Consider the following 20,585-nt stretch of genomic DNA (forward strand, 5'->3'; position numbering starts at 1 on the left):
ATGAGCTAATATATATCCTAAGTAATATACAGCATAACAGGTTCTAACACAATTACAGACAACATATTTCATGGCAAAAAATAACACTCCTGCTTTGTAACAGTACAGCAATGAACAATTCCTCTGAGATTGATTAGTGGTTTATGCTAAATTAATCAGTGTTATTTTAGTCATATGGAGCAATTTATTACTTCTTTAACAACACTTCTGAAGTAAATGTTGATGTTCCTGATAATTCTGTATTTGCAGTGTCTGTGTAAATGACTGATTGCAGTAACAAACTGTTATTTATTCTGTAATAGAACACTGTAACACTAGAACTAGCTAGAACTAACGTACTTAATAACACCCTAGCAAAGTCACTTAAATGAATAAAGTATTTAAAGTGAATGCAGCCGCAATAATAAATGTGGCAATTAACATTAACGACACTCTTCCTTATACAGAAGCGGCTCCAGGCTCAAGACTCTTACCCAATAAACTGAAAAGATTTGTGTGCTGTTAACAGGATATCGTTGTCTTGCTTTTCATGTACTTTCCCTCCATTCTTTAATGAGATTTAAATTCCACCCCAAGCCCATTTTAGAAGACAGACAGAACTGCGTGTTGTGGCTCATCCAGATCCGCTGAAGAGACAAAGGCTGTGAGATCAGTCAGTGGTTATGTTTTTTATTTAACTCCATATCACATGCATGATAACAGCTACACACACACATCTCTCTCACACACACACTCACAGTACAGACCCACACACACACACACACGCACACAAACACACACACACACACAGTAACACGAATAAACACAGTATTGTGTACACACACAGAGTAACACAGATTCACACAGTTTACACACCCACACACACACACAGAGTACAGACACACACACAGTAACACAGATACACAAAGTTCCCAAACACACACACACACACACACACACACACACACACACACACACACACACACACACACACACACACACAGATAAACACAGTATCGTTTACACCCATACAGAATAACACAGACACACACAGTACACACACACACACACACACACACACACACACACACACACACACACACACACACACACACACAGATAAAGACAATATTGTTTACACCCATACAGAGTAACACAGACACACAGTATACACACACACACACACACACACACACACACACACACACACACACACACACACACACACACACACACACACACACACACACACACACACACACACACACACACACACACACACACACACACACACACACACACACAGATAAAGACAATATTGTTTACACCCATACAGAGTAACACAGACACACAGTATACACACACACACACACACACACACACACACACACACACACACACACACACACACACACACACACACACAAACTTGGCTCATCAGGAATCTATCTAGGAATAACTGGGATCTCAGTTCAGAAATTCTGAGTGGAACCAGGCTTCAGGCCTCACCTGACCAAACCACATTCTTTTTCTGTTCACAAATATACAGTACCTCTTATTCTGATACCATTTACTCCACTGAGTTCTGGGCTCTGATTGGTTATAAGTTTACTTGTCAGCTAATTAAAAACAGCAACCATGACAGTGGCTAGGGTTTGTATTAATATAATATATTAATATATTAATTAACTGATATAGTTCTTTAGTAACAGGTCATTCACAGGGCTGTGCACAGCACATGCTCCACTGATAATAAACAGGTTCTAAACTGTGTTTGTGTATCATGTGTGGAAGGAGACTCCAGTGACAGCACTTTATAACTGTCAGGTAAACTGAACTTAACATATTCAGGACAGAAAAGTTTACATGCTTTGTTTCTAACCTTTCGAACATCTCTGCTTACATTACACTTATCATAGGATTTCAGAGAATTTAAAATGAAGTAATTAAAACAAAAATGCTAAACTGCACAAGGTTCAGAAGCTCAGCCCCGGCACTGTGTATCTCGTATCTCACACCAGACAGATGTATTATATCGCTATACTAGAAGGCCTCTCATTGTTCTTCCACCAGATGTTGAGTATTTGTTGTTATGGATGCTGGTATAAAATATGGCACTAAATGTTCAAACATCTGGAAGGTTCTGTGAGCACAACAGCATCATTAAAACTTTTAGATAGGTCCTAGATGACTGACGACAGAGCAGCTGTTCACACACTAGTGTTCATTAAAAATGTGATTGTGTTTACTAATGTTTTGGACAATACACATGAACACATGCAGAAACAGAGAGAGAGAGAGAGAGAGAGAGAGAGAGAGAGAGAGAGAGAGAGAGAGAGAGAGAGAGAGAGAGAGAGAGAACGAGAACGAGAACGAGAAGTATTCAGTTAGAGTGATATGTCACAGGTGTGTCAGATTGTAGAACCCAAGCAATCCACTTTATAATGAGATAATTACAATTTAATTGAAAAAGGAAATTATTATGAATTATTAGTTATGTCTTAATTACAAGAGAGCACACCTCACCCAAGAAATAAAAAACCCTCTCAGCTAGTGATGATCTTGACCTGTTCTTTTAGATGCTAGCATTTGGGACACGCCTGTAACAACAAAACAAGTGTGTGTGTATTGGATCTCTGTTAATGTTTTGTTGCAAAAAAAGCTTCTTCATTTTCCTTTCCTGGAAAATCCACAAGCATGGTGGAGAAAATCCAGGCATTGTCCTACTCCTAGCTCATTTCCCAACTGTGTGAGGTCAAGTGTAGGGGACGATTTCCTCAAACACACACACATACACACACACACGGATGTTTTTAATGAGCTCTCGGATCTTGAAACCAGAGCTCCCGGGACTTAAATCATTTTAAAGTTTACATAAAGGACATTTATAGAAGAGACGTCTGCTCACTTATTAACAGACCAAAATAACATTTCATATCTCTACATGCTGATAGAAACGTCTAGAAATCTGCCTCCAATTAAACTTAAACCACAAACATGCTGGAAGAGAGAGAGATAGATTTTCATTATAGTAAAAAAAAAAATCCTACCACACAAAGATCTTAGCGTCATATATTCTACACAAAATGTTCTGTGTAAAATCCTACAACAGAAATAATTATTTTAATGCTTTACTAGCTAGGAAATCTTAATCATCTAGTGAACCCTAAAAGAAAAAAAAATACTTCCTCCACCTTCAGAGCCCTAAATATATCAACAAAACATTAATAAAATAATAAAGATATATACCCAGTGCACAAGATATCTAAGCACTAATGGATTTCATGTACATTATAGCAACTAATCCACAAGCTTGCATTAAACATGCTAACACATGAACTAGCATTACTATAAAGAGGCTGATCCACAAAAACAGTTCAACTGTCCCATGTCCTTGAGTAGCTGCAGCTTTGTCATTCAATTTTACTTTAACCCTGATTATTCTCACCGTCAGATAAATCTCGGCTTGTATCAGTTCTTCCACGTGAGTTCGGCTGCAGGAGCTCAATTACATCTGTATTCATCTTTCTTCCTTTGCCAAGCTGCATATAACCTCACCATTAACACTGGAACTTGTGTAAGGAGTTCAAGCCAAGTTCTGCTTTTTAATGAGAAACTCAGAGAGAACCAAAGTTCCACTTGGGCAATTCAAATGATTACTGAAATTTGATAAAGAGGCGTGACACTTTAATGATTTGCAGCCAAAATACAAAGAAAGTCATTTCTCTTCCTCATCATAATTCTTAAACTTGTTAACGTTGGTATTGAGATTTGACTTTCAGCTTAATTACTAATCCAAAAAGTCTCTTCCTGTTCGATCAGATTTAATACTGTGTGTCTGCATGGTGTTATTTAACAGCGTTACAATAAATAAATACAGACTCCAGCAGTGGCTCATCCACATTCAGCCCTCAAAATGTATAGTTACATCTTTTAAATAATGGTCTCTAATTCACTCGCCATTCTAGATGTTGCTCACTGCCTTGTTTAACACCATAGAGTTATCATTACACCTTGTGGTTAAACATGGGAACTGCTGCAAATGCAAATAGAGGTGAACTGGGCCAAGAATCATGCTGCCCCAATGCTCAGGGGCAGAGCAGCAAACAGGACAGTTAATGACAGGGTTGCCAGATTGTTCTAATAGAAAAGCATCCAAGATTTTGTTTTATAGTTCTTATTATTTGCTAATTAACAGAATCTAAATCTAATTTAGAATTAAATCTAAATCTGTGTATATTAAAAAAGGCAGACTGTAAATGCAGGCAGTGTTTATATGAGGTACAGAGCAATGTCTATTGTAAGGTATATTGTAAATACTTGGAAATGAAAATGAGGGCATATGAAATGGATAATGACAGCACTACAGTGACCTTATTTTGGAGAGAAAGATGAAAAATGTCTTTCTCCAGTAGTGATTTTCTTAGCTAGGTTATTTTTCTGGGTTTTGTGGTCTAGTAAAACTGGACATTTTGCTAAAACCTGGTAAACTCAAATAATAATATCACATATATCAAATATAATAGCTGAACAAGTCTACATCATGCTCACACACACACAAGCACACACACTATGCAGATGTAAGGACTATAGCGTGACTTTACGTTCGCAGCAGAACCACCCTCAGGATGTCTGTGACATTTCCATCATTGTACTGGAACTGAAACATGTCTCAGATTCCTACAGAGAGATGTCACGTGAAATAACTCAGAACTCAGACTTTATTTCAGGTCTGTGTTACATGATATGAGGAGAAGGCAAAGCAGGAAACCCTGCAGCTTGAAGAAGATGTGATGTAAACATGCAGTTAGAAGAAAAATCAGAATTAGTATGCGATTGAAAATAACACCATTTCTTCAAAAAGCCAAATTTAACAAACAAAATTAAGAACAGAGTTCAGACATGATCCTGAAATATCCACCAACACAAGAGTCATTCCAAAGCTCCGTTATAACTGTGAGAAATTTCCTGATACACTATCTTAATTTGCAAGTGAACTTGAAAAAAGTGTCTTTCACAAGCAAATATGTGACATTCTGACGCTCAGAGCCTTTTAACCAGAGTTTTTTTGAATTTGCACCAGTATTGGACCGTGAGAGCATTAATATAATCCCGTTTTCATATCTGCACTGCTGCCAGAGCTGCTGTTCTCAACAATTACAATAAACTCTGCATAAATCTACAGTTTTAGAAAACAATCACGGAAGTGATTTCTGAAGAAATTCACACACACACATCTTCATCACTTCCACATTCTGTACTCACTACATCATCATCTGGTCACAATACAGAAAAAGATGAGATAATCCTCAAATATTTTCTTAGATCATATATTTTTGCATAAATACATTTTTTATATGTTTTGAAATATTTTTAAATTAATATTTTAATTTTAGAAGTAATATTTAATTTAAAATCTTCATACTTGCTTTTAAAGTGATTAAAATTTATATAAATATTGTATTTATCAGGTAACACAGTCATTTTGAATTAAGCTGATCTTAGCTTCAGTCACAAACATTTTAAACAAGGAAAAAGTCCTTTTTGCACAACAATGTTTTAATGAATTAGTAATGAATTGTTAATAGCACTAAACTATAACTGCTAAAATTTCATTATCGTGGCCGAATCAGTGCAAACAAATTGAACAACACTTCTTCACACCTTCAGTTATTTTATCAAAAATTCCTTCTCTCTGTTCTTCATTACTTATATGATTGAAATAAAAACTCACCAAGTCAATTGTTTTTCTTCTCTTTAAATCACACACGAGAAAAACGTTGTGTCCTGAAATCGCTCTAGTCCTGCTTCCTAACACCTCTTTTACACACTGAGTGTTTGTTTAACTGTGACCGTGTGTTTGTTTGTCTGTGTGTGTGTGATCTGCATTCAGAGGAAGTGCTATTGTGTGGTTAATGGTGTTCCATCTCTTCAAGTGACCTCACCTCCGTTAGGAGGATAAAAGGTGTGAAAATCACAGTGTGTGTGTTTAGGGTCAGAGTTTAGGAGAGGGATCTGTTACACAAAGACATCCTGGAGTAGGGAGTCACCCGCATACCAACAGATTTCCCCAAACACACACACACACACACACACACACACACACACACACACACACACACACACACACACACACACACACACACACACACACAAGCACAAACACAAGCACAAACACAAACGCACACAGACAGAAGTGCTAGTTATTTATTATTAGTATAGATAAGTATGTGTGTGTGTGTGTGTGTGTGTGTGTGTGTGTGTGTGTGTGTGTGTGTGTGTGTGTGTGTGTGTGTGTGTGTGTGTGTGTGCTGCTCTGATGAAGGCCTTTCGGGAGTCTCTGGGTTTGACAAAACCAAGCTGATTGATTTAGTTCAGCCGTGTCCTGGAGCGTTGATCTCAGCTCTGCAATGCTGTAACGCGCACACACACAGCAGATCATGTTGCCCACTACACAGTGGAGACTCAGGAGTATCACTTCTATCTAACACACACACATCTCCTTCACTGAGACTGACACAGAGGCCACACCTCCTTACTGAGACTTACACAGAGGCCAAACCTCCTTCATTGAGACTGGATCAAAGGCCACACCTCGTCCATTGTGATGGGTACAGAGGCCACACTTCCTTTATTGAGACTGACCCAGAGGCCACACCTCTTTCACTGAGACTGACACAGAGGCCACACCTCTTTCACTGAGACTGACACAGAGGCCACACCGCCTTCACTGAGACTGACCCAGAGGCCACACCTCTTTCACTGAGACTGACACAGAGGCCACACCGCCTTCACTGAGACTGACCCAGAGGCCACACCTCTTTCACTGAGACTGACCCAGAGGCCACACCTCTTTCACTGAGACTGTCACAGAGGCCACACCTCTTTCACTAAGACTGACCCAAAGGCCACACCTCTTTCACTGAGACTGACCCAGAGGCCACACCTCTTTCACTGAGACTGACCCAGAGGCCACACCTCCTTCACTAAGATTGAACCAGAGGCCACACCTCTTTCACTGAGATTGACACAGAGGCCACACCTCTTTCACTGAGTCTGACACAGAGGCCAAACCTCCTTCATTGAGACTGGAACATAGGCCACACCTCCTCCATTGTGATGGGTACAGAGGCCACACTTCCTTTATTGAGACAAGCAGAGAGGCCACACCTCCGTCACTGAGACTGACCCAGAGGCCACACCTCTTTCACTGAGACTGACCCAGAGGCCACACCTCTTTCACTGAGACTGTCACAGAGGCCACACCTCTTTCACCAAGACTGACCCAAAGGCCACACCTCTTTCACTGAGACTGACCCAGAGGCCACACCTCTTTCACTGAGACTGACCCAGAGGCCACACCTCTTTCACCAAGACTGACCCAAAGGCCACACCTCTTTCACTGAGACTGACCCAGAGGCCACACCTCTTTCACTGAGACTGACCCAGAGGCCACACCTCCTTCACTAAGATTGAACCAGAGGCCACACCTCTTTCACTGAGACTGACACAGAGGCCACACCTCTTTCACTGAGACTGACCCAGAGGCCACACCTCTTTCACTGAGTCTGACACAGAGGCCAAACCTCCTTCATTGAGACTGGAACATAGGCCACACCTCCTCCATTGTGATGGGTACAGAGGCCACACTTCCTTTATTGAGACAAGCAGAGAGGCCACACCTCCGTCACTGAGACTGACCCAGAGGCCACACCTCTTTCACTGAGACTGACCCAGAGGCCCCACCTCTTTCACTGAGACTGACACAGAGGCCACACCTCCTTCACTAAGATTGAACCAGAGGCCACACCTCTTTCACTGAGACTGACCCAGAGGCCACACCTCCTTCACTGAAATTGACACAGAGGCCACACCTCTTTCACTGAGACTGACCCAGAGGCCACACCTCTTTCACTGAGACTGACCCAGAGGCCCCACCTCTTTCACTGAGACTGACACAGAGGCCAAACCTCCTTCATTGAGACTGGAACATAGGCCACACCTCCTCCATTGTGATGGGTACAGAGGCCACACTTCCTTTATTGAGACAAGCAGAGAGGTCACACCTCCGTCACTGAGACTGACCCAGAGGCCACACCTCTTTCACTGAGACTGACCCAGAGGCCACACCTCTTTCACTGAGACTGACACAGAGGCCAAACCTCCTTCATTGAGACTGGAACATAGGCCACACCTCCTCCATTGTGATGGTACAGAGGCCACACTTCCTTTATTGAGACAAGCAGAGAGGCCACACCTCTTTCACTGAGACTGACCCAGAGGCCACACCTCTTTCACTGAGACTGACCCAGAGGCCACACCTCTTTCACTGAGACTGACACAGAGGCCAAACCTCCTTCATTGAGACTGGAACATAGGCCACACCTCCTCCATTGTGATGGGTACAGAGGCCACACTTCCTTTATTGAGACAAGCAGAGAGGTCACACCTCCGTCACTGAGACTGACCCAGAGGCCACACCTCTTTCACTGAGACTGACCCAGAGGCCCCACCTCTTTCACTGAGACTGACCCAGAGACCACACCTCTTTCACTGAGACTGACACAGAGGCCACACCTCCTTCACTAAGATTGAACCAGAGGCCACACCTCTTTCACTGAGACTGACACAGAGGCCACACCTCCTTCACTAAGATTGAACCAGAGGCCACACCTCTTTCACTGAGACTGACCCAGAGGCCACACCTCTTTCACTGAGACTGACACAGAGGCCACACCTCTTTCACTGAGACTGACCCAGAGGCCACACCTCTTTCACTGAGACTGACCCAGAGGCCACACCTCTTTCACTGAGACTGACACAGAGGCCAAACCTCCTTCATTGAGACTGGAACATAGGCCACACCTCCTCCATTGTGATGGGTACAGAGGCCACACTTCCTTTATTGAGACAAGCAGAGAGGTCACACCTCCGTCACTGAGACTGACCCAGAGGCCACACCTCTTTCACTGAGACTGACCCAGAGGCCCCACCTCTTTCACTGAGACTGACCCAGAGACCACACCTCTTTCACTGAGACTGACACAGAGGCCACACCTCCGTCACTGAGACTGACCCAGAGGCCACACCTCTTTCACTGAGACTGACCCAGAGGCCACACCTCTTTCACTGAGATTGACACAGAGGCCACACCTCTTTCACTGAGACTGACACAGAGGCCAAACCTCCTTCATTGAGACTGGAACATAGGCCACACCTCCTCCATTGTGATGGGAACAGAGGCTACACATCCTTTATTGAGACAAGCAGAGAGGCCTCACCTCCATCACTGAGATTGACACAGAGGCCAAACCTCCTTCACTGAGATTGACACAGAGGCCACGCTTCCTGCAGTGACATAACATATAACACATCCCCTTCACTGAGCTAAAAGAGGCCTTCAGTGTCATAACATAGGCCACAGCTCCTTAAAACACTTAAGAATCAGTTCTAGTGAACCAGTCACTAGAACCCTGAGCAGTGAAAAAGGGCAGAAAACAAAGCTACAGTCCTGAAAGAGATGAAACTGTCCCAAGAGTTAAGTGACAAAATCACACTGCTGTGTCTGAGGGGAGGGGTCGTGGCTGCTGAATCCACTCATGGATTCAAGGTCATGAAACGTCAGAAAATTTTCACTTAGCCTTGGAAGAAGACCTCTGCGTTATGAAACACTGTCAGACTACACCACTTCCTTACTGTGGAAGAGAGGACAAGGTTCTGCTCAGGCATGAAGATGAAGAAGCATATGTTTTTTTAAACTCATCTATAATGCTTACACTCCTCAAAATCTTATCAATTTCATTATTTTTATCTTATTTCTGCTAATTTTATTGATTATCTGATCAATCCTGGATTCTGATTGGCCAGAAGCTGCACTACGTTTTGTCTTAGTAACTTCCAGATGGAGAAGCCATGCTGATGCAGTGACACGAACCAATCATAGAGAGAAATAATCCTCTTTAGAGTGGTAACAATAACTCCGCTTCATCATACAACCTTGTCACTTAACATTGAAACAAACAACGGAGTCGACTTATTGAACCAAACATCCAATTCAATCAAAAATGTTTTAGTCAATTAATTTCTTTAGAATTGTTGAGATCAATCCCACAGGTTTGTTCTGTTTGATAAAGTCCTAATCAAAGACATGTCTCTATGTGTGTGTGCATGTGTGTGTGTGAGAGACAGAGAGAGAGAGAGAGAGAGAGTATGAGGATTGCTTATGGCGTGTCCCAGATGGGAGCTGGAGTGGAAGCACTGAGGAGGCAGCATGTTAGAGAGGAGCATGCTGTCTTCTTACTACTGCTGCTTTGAGCTTGTGTGTGTGTGTGTGTGTGTGTGTGTGTGTGTGTGTGTGTGTGTGTGTAAAATCATATCTCAGACTAAATCACCGGTTGTGGGTTTGACCACCAGCACATGGAGTTTGGTGTAATTACTGCAGTGCATTAGTGTGGACTCAGGAACAGAAGGGCTCAGTGTGAAGCGGTTCTTTGACACACACACACAGTGTTCAGTGTGCTTGAACAGAACCTCTGGGTGTTCTCCTCTTCTGTGTGTTTTTTTAGGCAGGTTGAGAACCTGGGATCACACTGGTTTCCGAGAGCGTTTGAGTCATGTAGGTCACAGTCTGCTTCAGAATGAGAAAGTGAATCGACTCTGAATCTATTTGATGCAAGAAGTTAATCAAACATGTCATGTCTATTGGGTTACTAAACTGAGCCAACGAACAGAGCTGTAGAGCTGCAGAAATGCTGAGTGTTCAGGAAATTTGAAGACAATAAATGCTGGATGCAATACGCAAAATTCATCATTACTTTATCAGCGATTTAGCACTGACATTGTGCTCGCTGATCTCTACTCTCCAAACGTTTGTTGTCTTTTTTTCTGCTTTATCACAGCAACAAGGCACTAATATTTTTACTATGACCATAGTTTACCAGGCTTTTGCTGTCATTCTCCTCTCTAACTGTCTGAAAAGAATGTTTTATGGAAAACCTCCGTTTCTCTGATATGAATGACGGTGTGAGTTTTGTCGCCGTGTAATTTCGCAAGTGGTTTAATGGCATTGCTACACCATTCAGGAAAAATTAACGTCAGACTTCTGCATTGCACAAAGACAACCACAGGAGGTGCATTTTAAAAATAGTGTGCAGTTCATCAAGGCTGAAGCTTCACATTGGCCAGATTTACTGACTAAGGCTGCTGAATAATTTCACATCAATGGCAAAATATCCGCTATTGCATGAAGGATTTGTGAAGGCTCTGGGGTAATTCTGTTTCCTCTAGAGATCCCAGGACTGCCGATTCCATCCTGTGCCTCGGGTCTTGTCTTCGGTTCTGCTCCACCACCCAGCTAATAGAGTGTGATATTACTGGCGGGGAAAAACTAGTCACACATGGTAGAGTTATTTAATGTTAGCCACCAATTAAAGTGGTTTAATTCTGAGCAGATTTGCACATTGCTGAGATCAAAAACACAGATGGAAAAAAAAATCAAAAACAGGAAGTGGAGCAGGAACTAGGAACTAGTGATGGGCCAAAATGCAAAAAAAAAAAAAATAATGAACTTTATACTTTTTAAAAACCTCCTGATAGATACCATTTTTCACTAAGTTGATTATGTTTATTACCCACAATACACTTCAGGTTTCATGTCAAACAGAAGGGAATAACCTTAAATAAATTTGCAACAAAGCAGGTTTTTAACCAAACGACTAATTATTCAATTAAGCTCTTAGCTATACACCTAATGAGCTTCTGTAAAGAAATCTCCATTTCCAGAGAAACACCAGAGGATGCAAGGTGATGACTTTATTTGCCACATCTTGTGTGGATCCAGAGTCTATCCTGGGATTCACAGCTTGTTCACACATCTGGTGGAGACAGTCTTCTTAAAAAGTCAGCTTAAATTTATCCCATATTACAACATCTATCAGATAGCGCTTAGATTTCTATTGCTGAGATGAAAATATGATGCATGGATGACTGCTCATCAGTTAAAGCTTGATCCTAGCAAAACTGAACTGCTGTTCATCCCAGGTGATTCATCCCCAGGTCATGACCTTGCTATATCCCTGAACAATGATCTGATCTCCCCTTCAGCCACAGCTCGCAACCTTGGGGTAACCATGGACAATCAACTGTCCTTTTCCTCTTATGTTGCTAATGTGATTCGTTCATGTCACTTTCTTCTCTACATTAGAAGGATGTAAGGTTCTTCAGGTACTTCATTTCAAGACTGGATTACTGCAACACACTGCTGGCAGGTCTACCTATGAATGCAATTCGTCCTCTGGAAATGATCCAAAATGCAGCTGCACGGGTTGTTTTCAACACATGTTTTCTCGCATACCATCCCGCTGCTGCGATCCCTCCACTGGCTTCCGGGAGCTGCACACATCAGATTCAAAACAATCATGCTGGCCTACAAAGCCCTCATCACTACTCGCACTGCAAACCGTACCCTCCGAACTACCGGCACTGCTCGACTGGTTCCACTATCTCTCAAGGTAAGAGGCAAGTATACTACAAGACTCTTTTCTGTTCTGGTACAAAGGTGGTGGAATGAACTTCCCCTAGGGGTCTGGACAGCTGAGTCACTGGATGAGTCAACGGTGGTTGAAGACCTACTTATTCAGGAAACACTTCAACTAGCACTTCTTTCCCTATCTTTTGCATTTATTTAAAAAAATAAAAAACCTTTGAAACATTTTCATTGGAACTTTGTATCTTAAGTATGTGTGAACTAGCATTAATGTATCCAATGATAGAGATTTAAGCACTTATGTATGTCGCTCTGGATAAGGCCGTCTGCCAAATGCTGTAAATGTAAATGTAAATGTAATGCTTCAAAATAGTCCAGTGTTTTCTGCCAAGCTGCCAATCACCCCTCCTGTTTGTGCTGAATAAAGCCCCAGCGGTCCTCTGACTTATAAAGTCACTCAAATGAATTCTGGACCAATTTGGCTTCTAAATAGACTTCATTTGAGCAAGGACAGGCCTTTCAATCTCCTTTAAATAAACTGACTGTCAGGGGTTTTAAGTATGCAGTAAACAGGCCGGACATCAGGAGATAGCTGACATCCATCAGACACTGTTTCCCTAAAAACACACATGACTATAAGGAGGCCTTCAGTCTCAGTATGGGCTGTAAGTGCTATAGAAAAGCCTGTGTAAAGTTCTGTGACAGGACAAGAGCAGTCATGAGAAAGCTGTAATAGAAATAAAGACAAATCTCTGAACTACGTTTATTTGATTAATGTGAAGATGTTTTCATCCTGGGATCTCAATCCATACAAGTTACTGATAAAAGCCTTGACATGCTTTTTTTTTTTTTTTGCTTGCCTTGTACGAATCAGAGCTCTGTGTTGTGTGTTTTTCAGCCACTGAGCAGTATGATCAGCTTGAATGAGATCATGAGCGAGGGAATGTATCCAATCAGCAGAAAGAAACTGTGATACTAATCCACTCCATACAGACAGGAATCAGGAGACAATACACACGTGAGCTACTGTCGCACAATGACACAGCACATGAACCTCAGTCAGTCTTTATCCAGCAAAGCAAACAACACACCAGAAAGCCAGAGTAAGCAAACTTCACTTTTTGTACCAACAGAGAATAAATGTGGCATGTTTGTGAAATGTTTAATCATCCAGTCATTCAAATAACGAATAGTGGTAAGACAGAGTGCAAACATTCACCAATGACCGAGTAGAGTCTATAGCTAACACTTGGTTAATAAGGTGTTCCTCGAGGCTCGGTATTTGGTCCGCTGCTCTTTGTGTTTTTCTCTGTGTTAAAGGTATAATGCATTGGCACTCTCACTATCTGTGTCTGTAAACCTGAAGTGGGCATGGAAATACAGCTGAAGACAGGAAAATGTGTTCGACCTCCGCTACATCACTTTGTTTTATATAATGGAAAAGATAAAACGGCGGCTAAATGGAGGCAGAGCAACTCCTAAATTACAGACACACACACAAACACAATCTTTTCTTCCTTTTAGAAACTGCCATTACTTTTGTCCTAATTGAAGGTCCAGTCTTAGTATTTTATTTATAGTATTTTTGTATGCATAAGTTACAGGTTTTTTAAATGTTTAATAGAATACATCATTATTGTGATGACTGAAGGAATAGGTTGTGAAGCATTTATTAAATTTGAAAACCGTTTATTGATTGCATGCATTTGTATGCTTTATACTTTGCCTTGTTTGATATAATATGCTAAAGTGGTAGCTATAGACATTCTTTACCTGTTAACAACATTAGTCTTGTAGAAGAAGAGGAAAAATAAAGACATTTGTGGTCACTTTTCTTTTCAAGTTGTCTATCTGCAGTTTATATCGGGTGAAGGCTTCAGCAATTGTCTGAGGATTCTCTTTAGTTCTGCTCAGGATGTGACACTACCCTGGTACCTCAGCAGTAAAATATCTGATTCTGATATTTGGAAGCTTTTGTGTAAAGAGCTGTTTTGTTTGAGATGACTAGTGCTGTGTCGAAGGTATGAGTCCTTACCTTGTTTGGCGATCACCTTCAGGCTGTGCTCCTGAAGCTCCTGGTGTTGGACTGGTGTGGATCTCAGCAGGTTTCCTTCACTGCCAGCTCTCATCAGCCTCTCTCCCACGATCAGCATTGTGGAGCGATCCCCCGGCAGCTCCTTCCGTGACTGCTTAGCTGTTTTCACTAGACGTGACGAGATCATTTTCTGCTGTGTCAATGTAATGACGTATCCCCTCTCAAGATTGAGATCTCCAGATCTTCTCGCTTTGGCAGCATAAAGTCAAAGCTGTTTCCTTGTGCACAGGAACTTCATTATGCTTGCTCAGAAGTTTGGACAAGAAAAGAGGCCACTTCAGCCCTGTCCTGTCTAACCAGATCCGAGTCCAACCCTCCAATGCTGCTGTGCTTCACCAATCCCTCCACACTCAGCACAAACGCTCCCTCTGGCTCTGAGCTCAGGACTCAGATCCCTCGTACACTCGGCTAGCTGTGTGAGCTGCACATGGATTTAACGAGGCGAGACGATTACTGTGGAGTGAGGGAGCAAGACAGGCACAGAGAGAGAGAGAGAGAGAGAGAGAGAGAGAGAGAGAGAGAGAGAGAGAGATTTATTCCCTAACTGCATGCATCATGGCGTCAGCCTGAGAGAAAAGAACCTCGAAATGATGGACGTCCAACAGAAATTGCAGCGTTTACAAAAATCAAAGTCGGCAGAAGCAGAAAGCCGGTTAGAACGTCAGGTTTACACACACACACTCACATCCACAACATTGTCATCAGCATGTCTCCTCTGCTTACATCATCCACAGTGAGATTTTAAACTTTTGGTATCATACGAATCCCATTCTTAATATGTCATTTTATGATTACTTGCATAAATTTTCAAGGCCTATGTCATGAATCCAAAACAAAATCCAGATTTTTTTTCTCAAAGCTCTCAGTGTTCAATATCAATTTACTTTTTACTAATTTTACTGATTATTTAGTTAAATATGCTGAATAAATCACAGGTTTATGTTAATTTCACTGGATCTAATATATTATTGTTTCTATAGTAACAGCTCATTCAGAGGGCTGGAATGGACTGAAACAAGTGTTTACTGCTTTAACATAAGTGACAACAAAAGCCACCTTTCACATCAGTAAAACTAGAAACAGATAAAAATGACAATGTCGATCTTTAATAAATAAAAATTGTAACTTTTTGCTAAAAATTACTCTGGCATAAGAGAAATGAAAAACTTTAGTATGTGATTTGACTGACAAATTTACTCATTCCACTAACAAACTTTAGCTCTCTAACATCTCAGTAGCTAGCTGACATAAACAGCAACCAGTTTTTAGTTAACACTTAAAAAAATGTAAATAACATTAATCTTAATGATGCCATTAGAGAATCATTTCACAGCCTTACTGCAGCATTTTGGCTTCTTTAAAATAATAAAGCGCTAAAATATTATTTTGCAAATAATTGGTTTCCAACATTGAGTAAAATTAACTTTAATCAGTCTTTATTACAGTGTGAATGAAGTAACAAAGAATCATTGTATTATTATTATTATTATTATTATTATTATTAATTCTATTTAATCAATAATTCTCAAATGATTAACAGTAGCAGCACTGATTAAATGCCCATTCTCAATCAAAATAACAAAACACAAACAAACATCTCAAAGCATGAAATCCTGAGCGGAATTTTCTCTGCATCATTAAAACCTTTTTTTTATTGCAGGCCATGAGAAGCCTGAGGAAGGGCCGGTTCTTTAATTTTTTTCTCTCGTAGCCTGGGGATGAAAAATAAATTCTGTGTGCAAATGTGAAAAGGTGACAAACAATCCAAAAATACTGCAGCTGGAGGCAGAGATGCAGAGCTACGCTAACTCGCTCAACAGTGAGTTGCACTGCTGCATGATGAGAAAAAGTTCTAAATGTTAATGCTAAACATATGAATGCTAGTTATTTCAATAAGAAATATGTGTTTGTTTATTTTTTTGTGTATTTGGATTATTTACAAAACTTATCTATAATTTAGTGATGTTGCAATGTGCTAGTTTTGCTTGCTTCAGCAGTAGCTACTTACAGTATGTAGCTAAATTTAGTCCAAGAATTATACCATGTTAGTGCTAGCTAAATTAGTCTAACTTTTGTATATTCAAGATCCTTGAATTTGACAGTTACTGATTGTACATAACAATAAAATAATGATATTCTTTGTGAAATTGGCAGAGGTATTAGATGAATAAAACATGCTGATATAAGGGAATAATCGACTCCTGTGTGTTCTAGCCTGCTTTGTAGATTATTTTCCAGTGACATCTCAGTGGAAAACATTGATTTATTTATTTTGCTAAACTCTCCTGTATGTCTTAAAGCTGACGTGTTTTAGATGTCACATTGGGAGCTTCAGCATCTCCACTCAGCATCTTCAGGCCAAATCAAACCTCTCATGAGTATGTTACTTTGATTAATCATTAACGCCCTCCACTTTTAGCTGTTTAGTAATAAACGCAATTCAGAATTAGCATCTCCAAATATCAGGTGGGCCTTCTTTCTTCTGCCTCAGTGCTGCTGTGGCCTGCTGAGCATAAAATCCATCACACGGAACAATAACTGTGACACTAAGAAAAATACGGCTCCCATAAGCGTTGTTTTCAGTCATTAGTCTCTCTCCACAACGGCTCCAAACTAGAACCGCAGCGGAGGAGTGAGAAGACTGATGAGACCGCCGATCGTAACACGGATCCTGAGAGCCGGAGCTTTCAGGTCTAGTCTGCTCAGGTTTTTAATGGATTGCGATAAAAGAGGACAAGATGTATCTGCTAAGGGACCATCGCAGGAATTGTTTACTCACAGTGAAAAATGTTTACAGGAATATACGAGGAAAGCTTTGGGCCTGTGTTTTAATGAGGCTGGGGCAGCTCTGATATCACCATGAGCTTAATTATGAAGACAGACATGCAGTTGTCCAGCTGTATAGATATGTGATGGTGTCATCCAAGGTTCAGTCCCAGGACTGACAAAGAGACACAGAACATTTCCCATAATCTCTTAATAACACATGGTTTTGGGGCAGAATCTCTAACTGACAAAAATCCAGACAAACAACCATAACTTCTGGAGTATGATGTCCATAATAAACTATCAAGTGGATTGTTACAGGATTAGGATAGGATCCGTAAACACCCTAGAAAATGGACAAACTTTTGTCTGTGCTGGAAAAACACACCTCATGTAAACAACAAGACAAATTATTGTAAATGTTAGAGCTGCATACGAACTGTAAATCAGCAAAAATTGTCAAGCCATAGGATAACAGACAAATTACCTTAATTATCAGAATCGCATGTTCATCAAAATCACAAACGCAAACTATAAATACTGTATACTAACAAAATGCCAAAAGCAACTAGAAAACAAACCTGCAGGCTGCTGTACCATAATTACAAGAACAAACAGGCAAATTACTTTTACTGCTGGTGAAACAGGTTTACCATAAAACCTCTAGTAAGTAGACAGATACAACTGCTGTATACATGCATTAACAATAAAACATCCAGCAAATGTGGAAATGAATTCACATACCATGACGTGCTAAAGACACAGTTACATCTGCTACTGCAGAGAGATTTACCGATAGTCTCCCAGAATTATCATCCATCACTGGATCGCCGTCTATAATGAACTATGAAATGAAGCTGACCTATTATTTTGTCAGGAGCTCTTGGTTGCACAATTCCACTCTACAAACTGTTGTAGAAATCACATTATTTACATTGACATTATTTACTGTCCAGTGACAAGAATGTTAGAATGTTTTTTTCTAGGTTTCTATAGTTATGTCCATTGTTAACATGAGCACATGGACAAATATATACTAATTTCTTTCACAAAAAGAAACTAGAGTAACAGATGCAATCTCACGTCGGGAAATTCTACACAGGAAGCTGTAGAGGAAATGTTCTTTTTTGCTTCCTGTAACCTGAACTCTGATATTCATATATGACATGAAACAAACTTTATTTATTTATGTCTTATCCCCCTCTGTACTTCACTTCTAGCACCAGGTTATTTTCCTGTCCCAGAGGGCAATGCAGTCAGCTGTGTGTGCTTACTGTGAATCAGCTTGTACTCCAGGGCAGTGACTCTGACTTTGCGTCTTCAGGAAATTAGATTTTTGAGCTGTTAATTCAGGTCACCTTTTCTGGGAGCAGAAGGATACGCGAGAGCAAACACTCGGCACATCTGACTAACCTCTGAACTGGCAGAGTGTGTATGTGTGTGTGTGTGTGTGTGTGTGTGTGTGTGTGTGTGTGTGTGTGTGTGTGTGTGTGTGTGTGTGTGTGTGTGTGGAGATGAATTAGTACAGACTCTCATGCTGCTTATAGGTTATTGATTTAATCCTTTCTTGGTCACAATGTCTCACACAGAGGAAGGAGGGGAATCAGAGGCAGTGAGGTGTCCTGTAGCTCTTTGACTCTTTCCCCTCCATTAGCAGCGGCGCTAAAACTGTCACTTTGTTACCTACAGAGAGGGTAAAATACAGTGTTCATTATGTGTATTGAGGCTGAGGGGCAATAGCTATGTGTCCACATCCAGGACTGCATGTGTGGTTCTGTATATCACATTGCTCTAAAGCTAAAATTACTTTTTAATGTAATGTTTTTTTGTTATGTTTACATTTAAAAAAAAAAGCTGATGAGATCCTCACAGATTAAACTTATTTTGTTAAGAATTCTTTCCTGTTGCCTGAGATGTAGGTATTTGAAGTGAGCTGCAGTGCAATAATCAGCACCGAGTTGTCTGATGCCTCACCTGACCGACATGCTCGAACCTCAGCCTTTGATGTCCGCTGTGTTTCAGGCCTCGTTATCTTCCACGTCTCTGATCTTCTCTCTCACAGGCCTGCACAGACGCTCAGCATGTGGACAAGTGCACATTAACATAACCTCTGCATTTAACAGCAGCTTTATTTACATTATTCAGTGAAATTTGCATAAAAGTGCTCACAGCTCATTCGCTTGTTATGTTGGCTTTGTAGAAGCCAACATTCTGTTTTCCGTTATAAGCTTATTATTATTATTATTATTATTATTATTATTATTATTATTATTATTATTATTATTATTATTATTATTAGCCAAAAATTTATCAAGAGTAACTCCTCCTAGGGCTTTCGAGCCACATGCACCAAATTCGGCTATGTCGTAGACCCTGGTCTGAAGTTTGTAGCTTCTATTTTTCTAAGCGCTCCGAATTCCGGCATTCCAATTACGGAAGCTCAAATTGGCCTTTTTTCCCATAGACTTCCATTATAAACTTTTGAGGTTTATAACTCGGCAAGTTTTCGAGCGATTTACACCGAACTCGGATAGGTTCTTTAGGACTTTAGGAGTTCCGACGGAATTTTTGGTTTTCCGGTAGTCAACGATCGAACATCCCATAGACTTGAATGGGGAATTCCGAAATTTCCTCAAAGCTCTCACACACGCAATATTGTACATTCAACATTAAGAATTGCATGTACTATTCTATGCAGTATAATAATAAGTAGAATCCCATAATGACTGCAGTATTGACATGAAATGTCGAAACCCTCAGTAGGCACTTTTTGCCAAAAGTATTGGCACCCCACCGGGTATTCTGGTGACGTCACTCGACACCACGTGACGAAAATTAAAAATTTGCACAACATGGACATGTGACATATCAAAACACTCAGCACAACGAGGGGAACTGCCTCACAGGTATTTTGGTCACGTCACGTCACGTCACGTGACGTCACGTCAAAATTAAAAATTTGCACAACATGGACATGTGACATATCAAAACACTCAGCACAATTAGGGGAACTGCTTCATGGGTATTCGGATCACGTCACATGCTCATGTCCGCTCGCCTCCAAAAGTATTGGCACCCTAGCGGTCCAGTAGCTTTCACAATCTTTCTGTCCACTTGCCTCCAAAAGTAACACTGATCCTTATGTCCACTCGCCTCCAAAAACACCGGTCTTTGCGAATACTTGCATCATCAAAGCCAACATCAAAGTTTGATGCGACAAACTTTACAAATCTAGTTAGTTTTAAAATCCTTCATTAAATA

General features: G+C 40.8%; 1 protein-coding gene across 4 annotated transcripts in view; it reads right to left on the reverse strand.

The window, feature by feature from the left end:
* si:ch211-207d6.2 (sickle tail protein homolog) overlaps positions 1-14,918 on the reverse strand; it is a 44,818-nt gene extending 29,900 nt beyond the window's left edge. For 2 of the 4 annotated variants that reach the window (XM_047806503.1, XM_027142721.2), the window contains exon 1: positions 14,499-14,918. In XM_047806503.1, the coding sequence (XP_047662459.1) occupies positions 14,499-14,685 (187 nt within the window). In that variant the 5' untranslated portion in view covers positions 14,686-14,918. Of the gene's footprint in view, positions 1-473; positions 627-5,713; positions 5,857-14,498 lie in introns of those variants that run through there. The other 2 variants (XM_047806504.1, XM_047806505.1) reach the window with 2 other exon arrangements.
* Between the last annotated feature and the right edge of the window lie 5,667 nt (positions 14,919-20,585).

The sequence above is a fragment of the Tachysurus fulvidraco genome, chromosome 22, assembly GCF_022655615.1.
Source record: "Tachysurus fulvidraco isolate hzauxx_2018 chromosome 22, HZAU_PFXX_2.0, whole genome shotgun sequence".
NCBI lineage: Eukaryota > Metazoa > Chordata > Actinopteri > Siluriformes > Bagridae > Tachysurus > Tachysurus fulvidraco.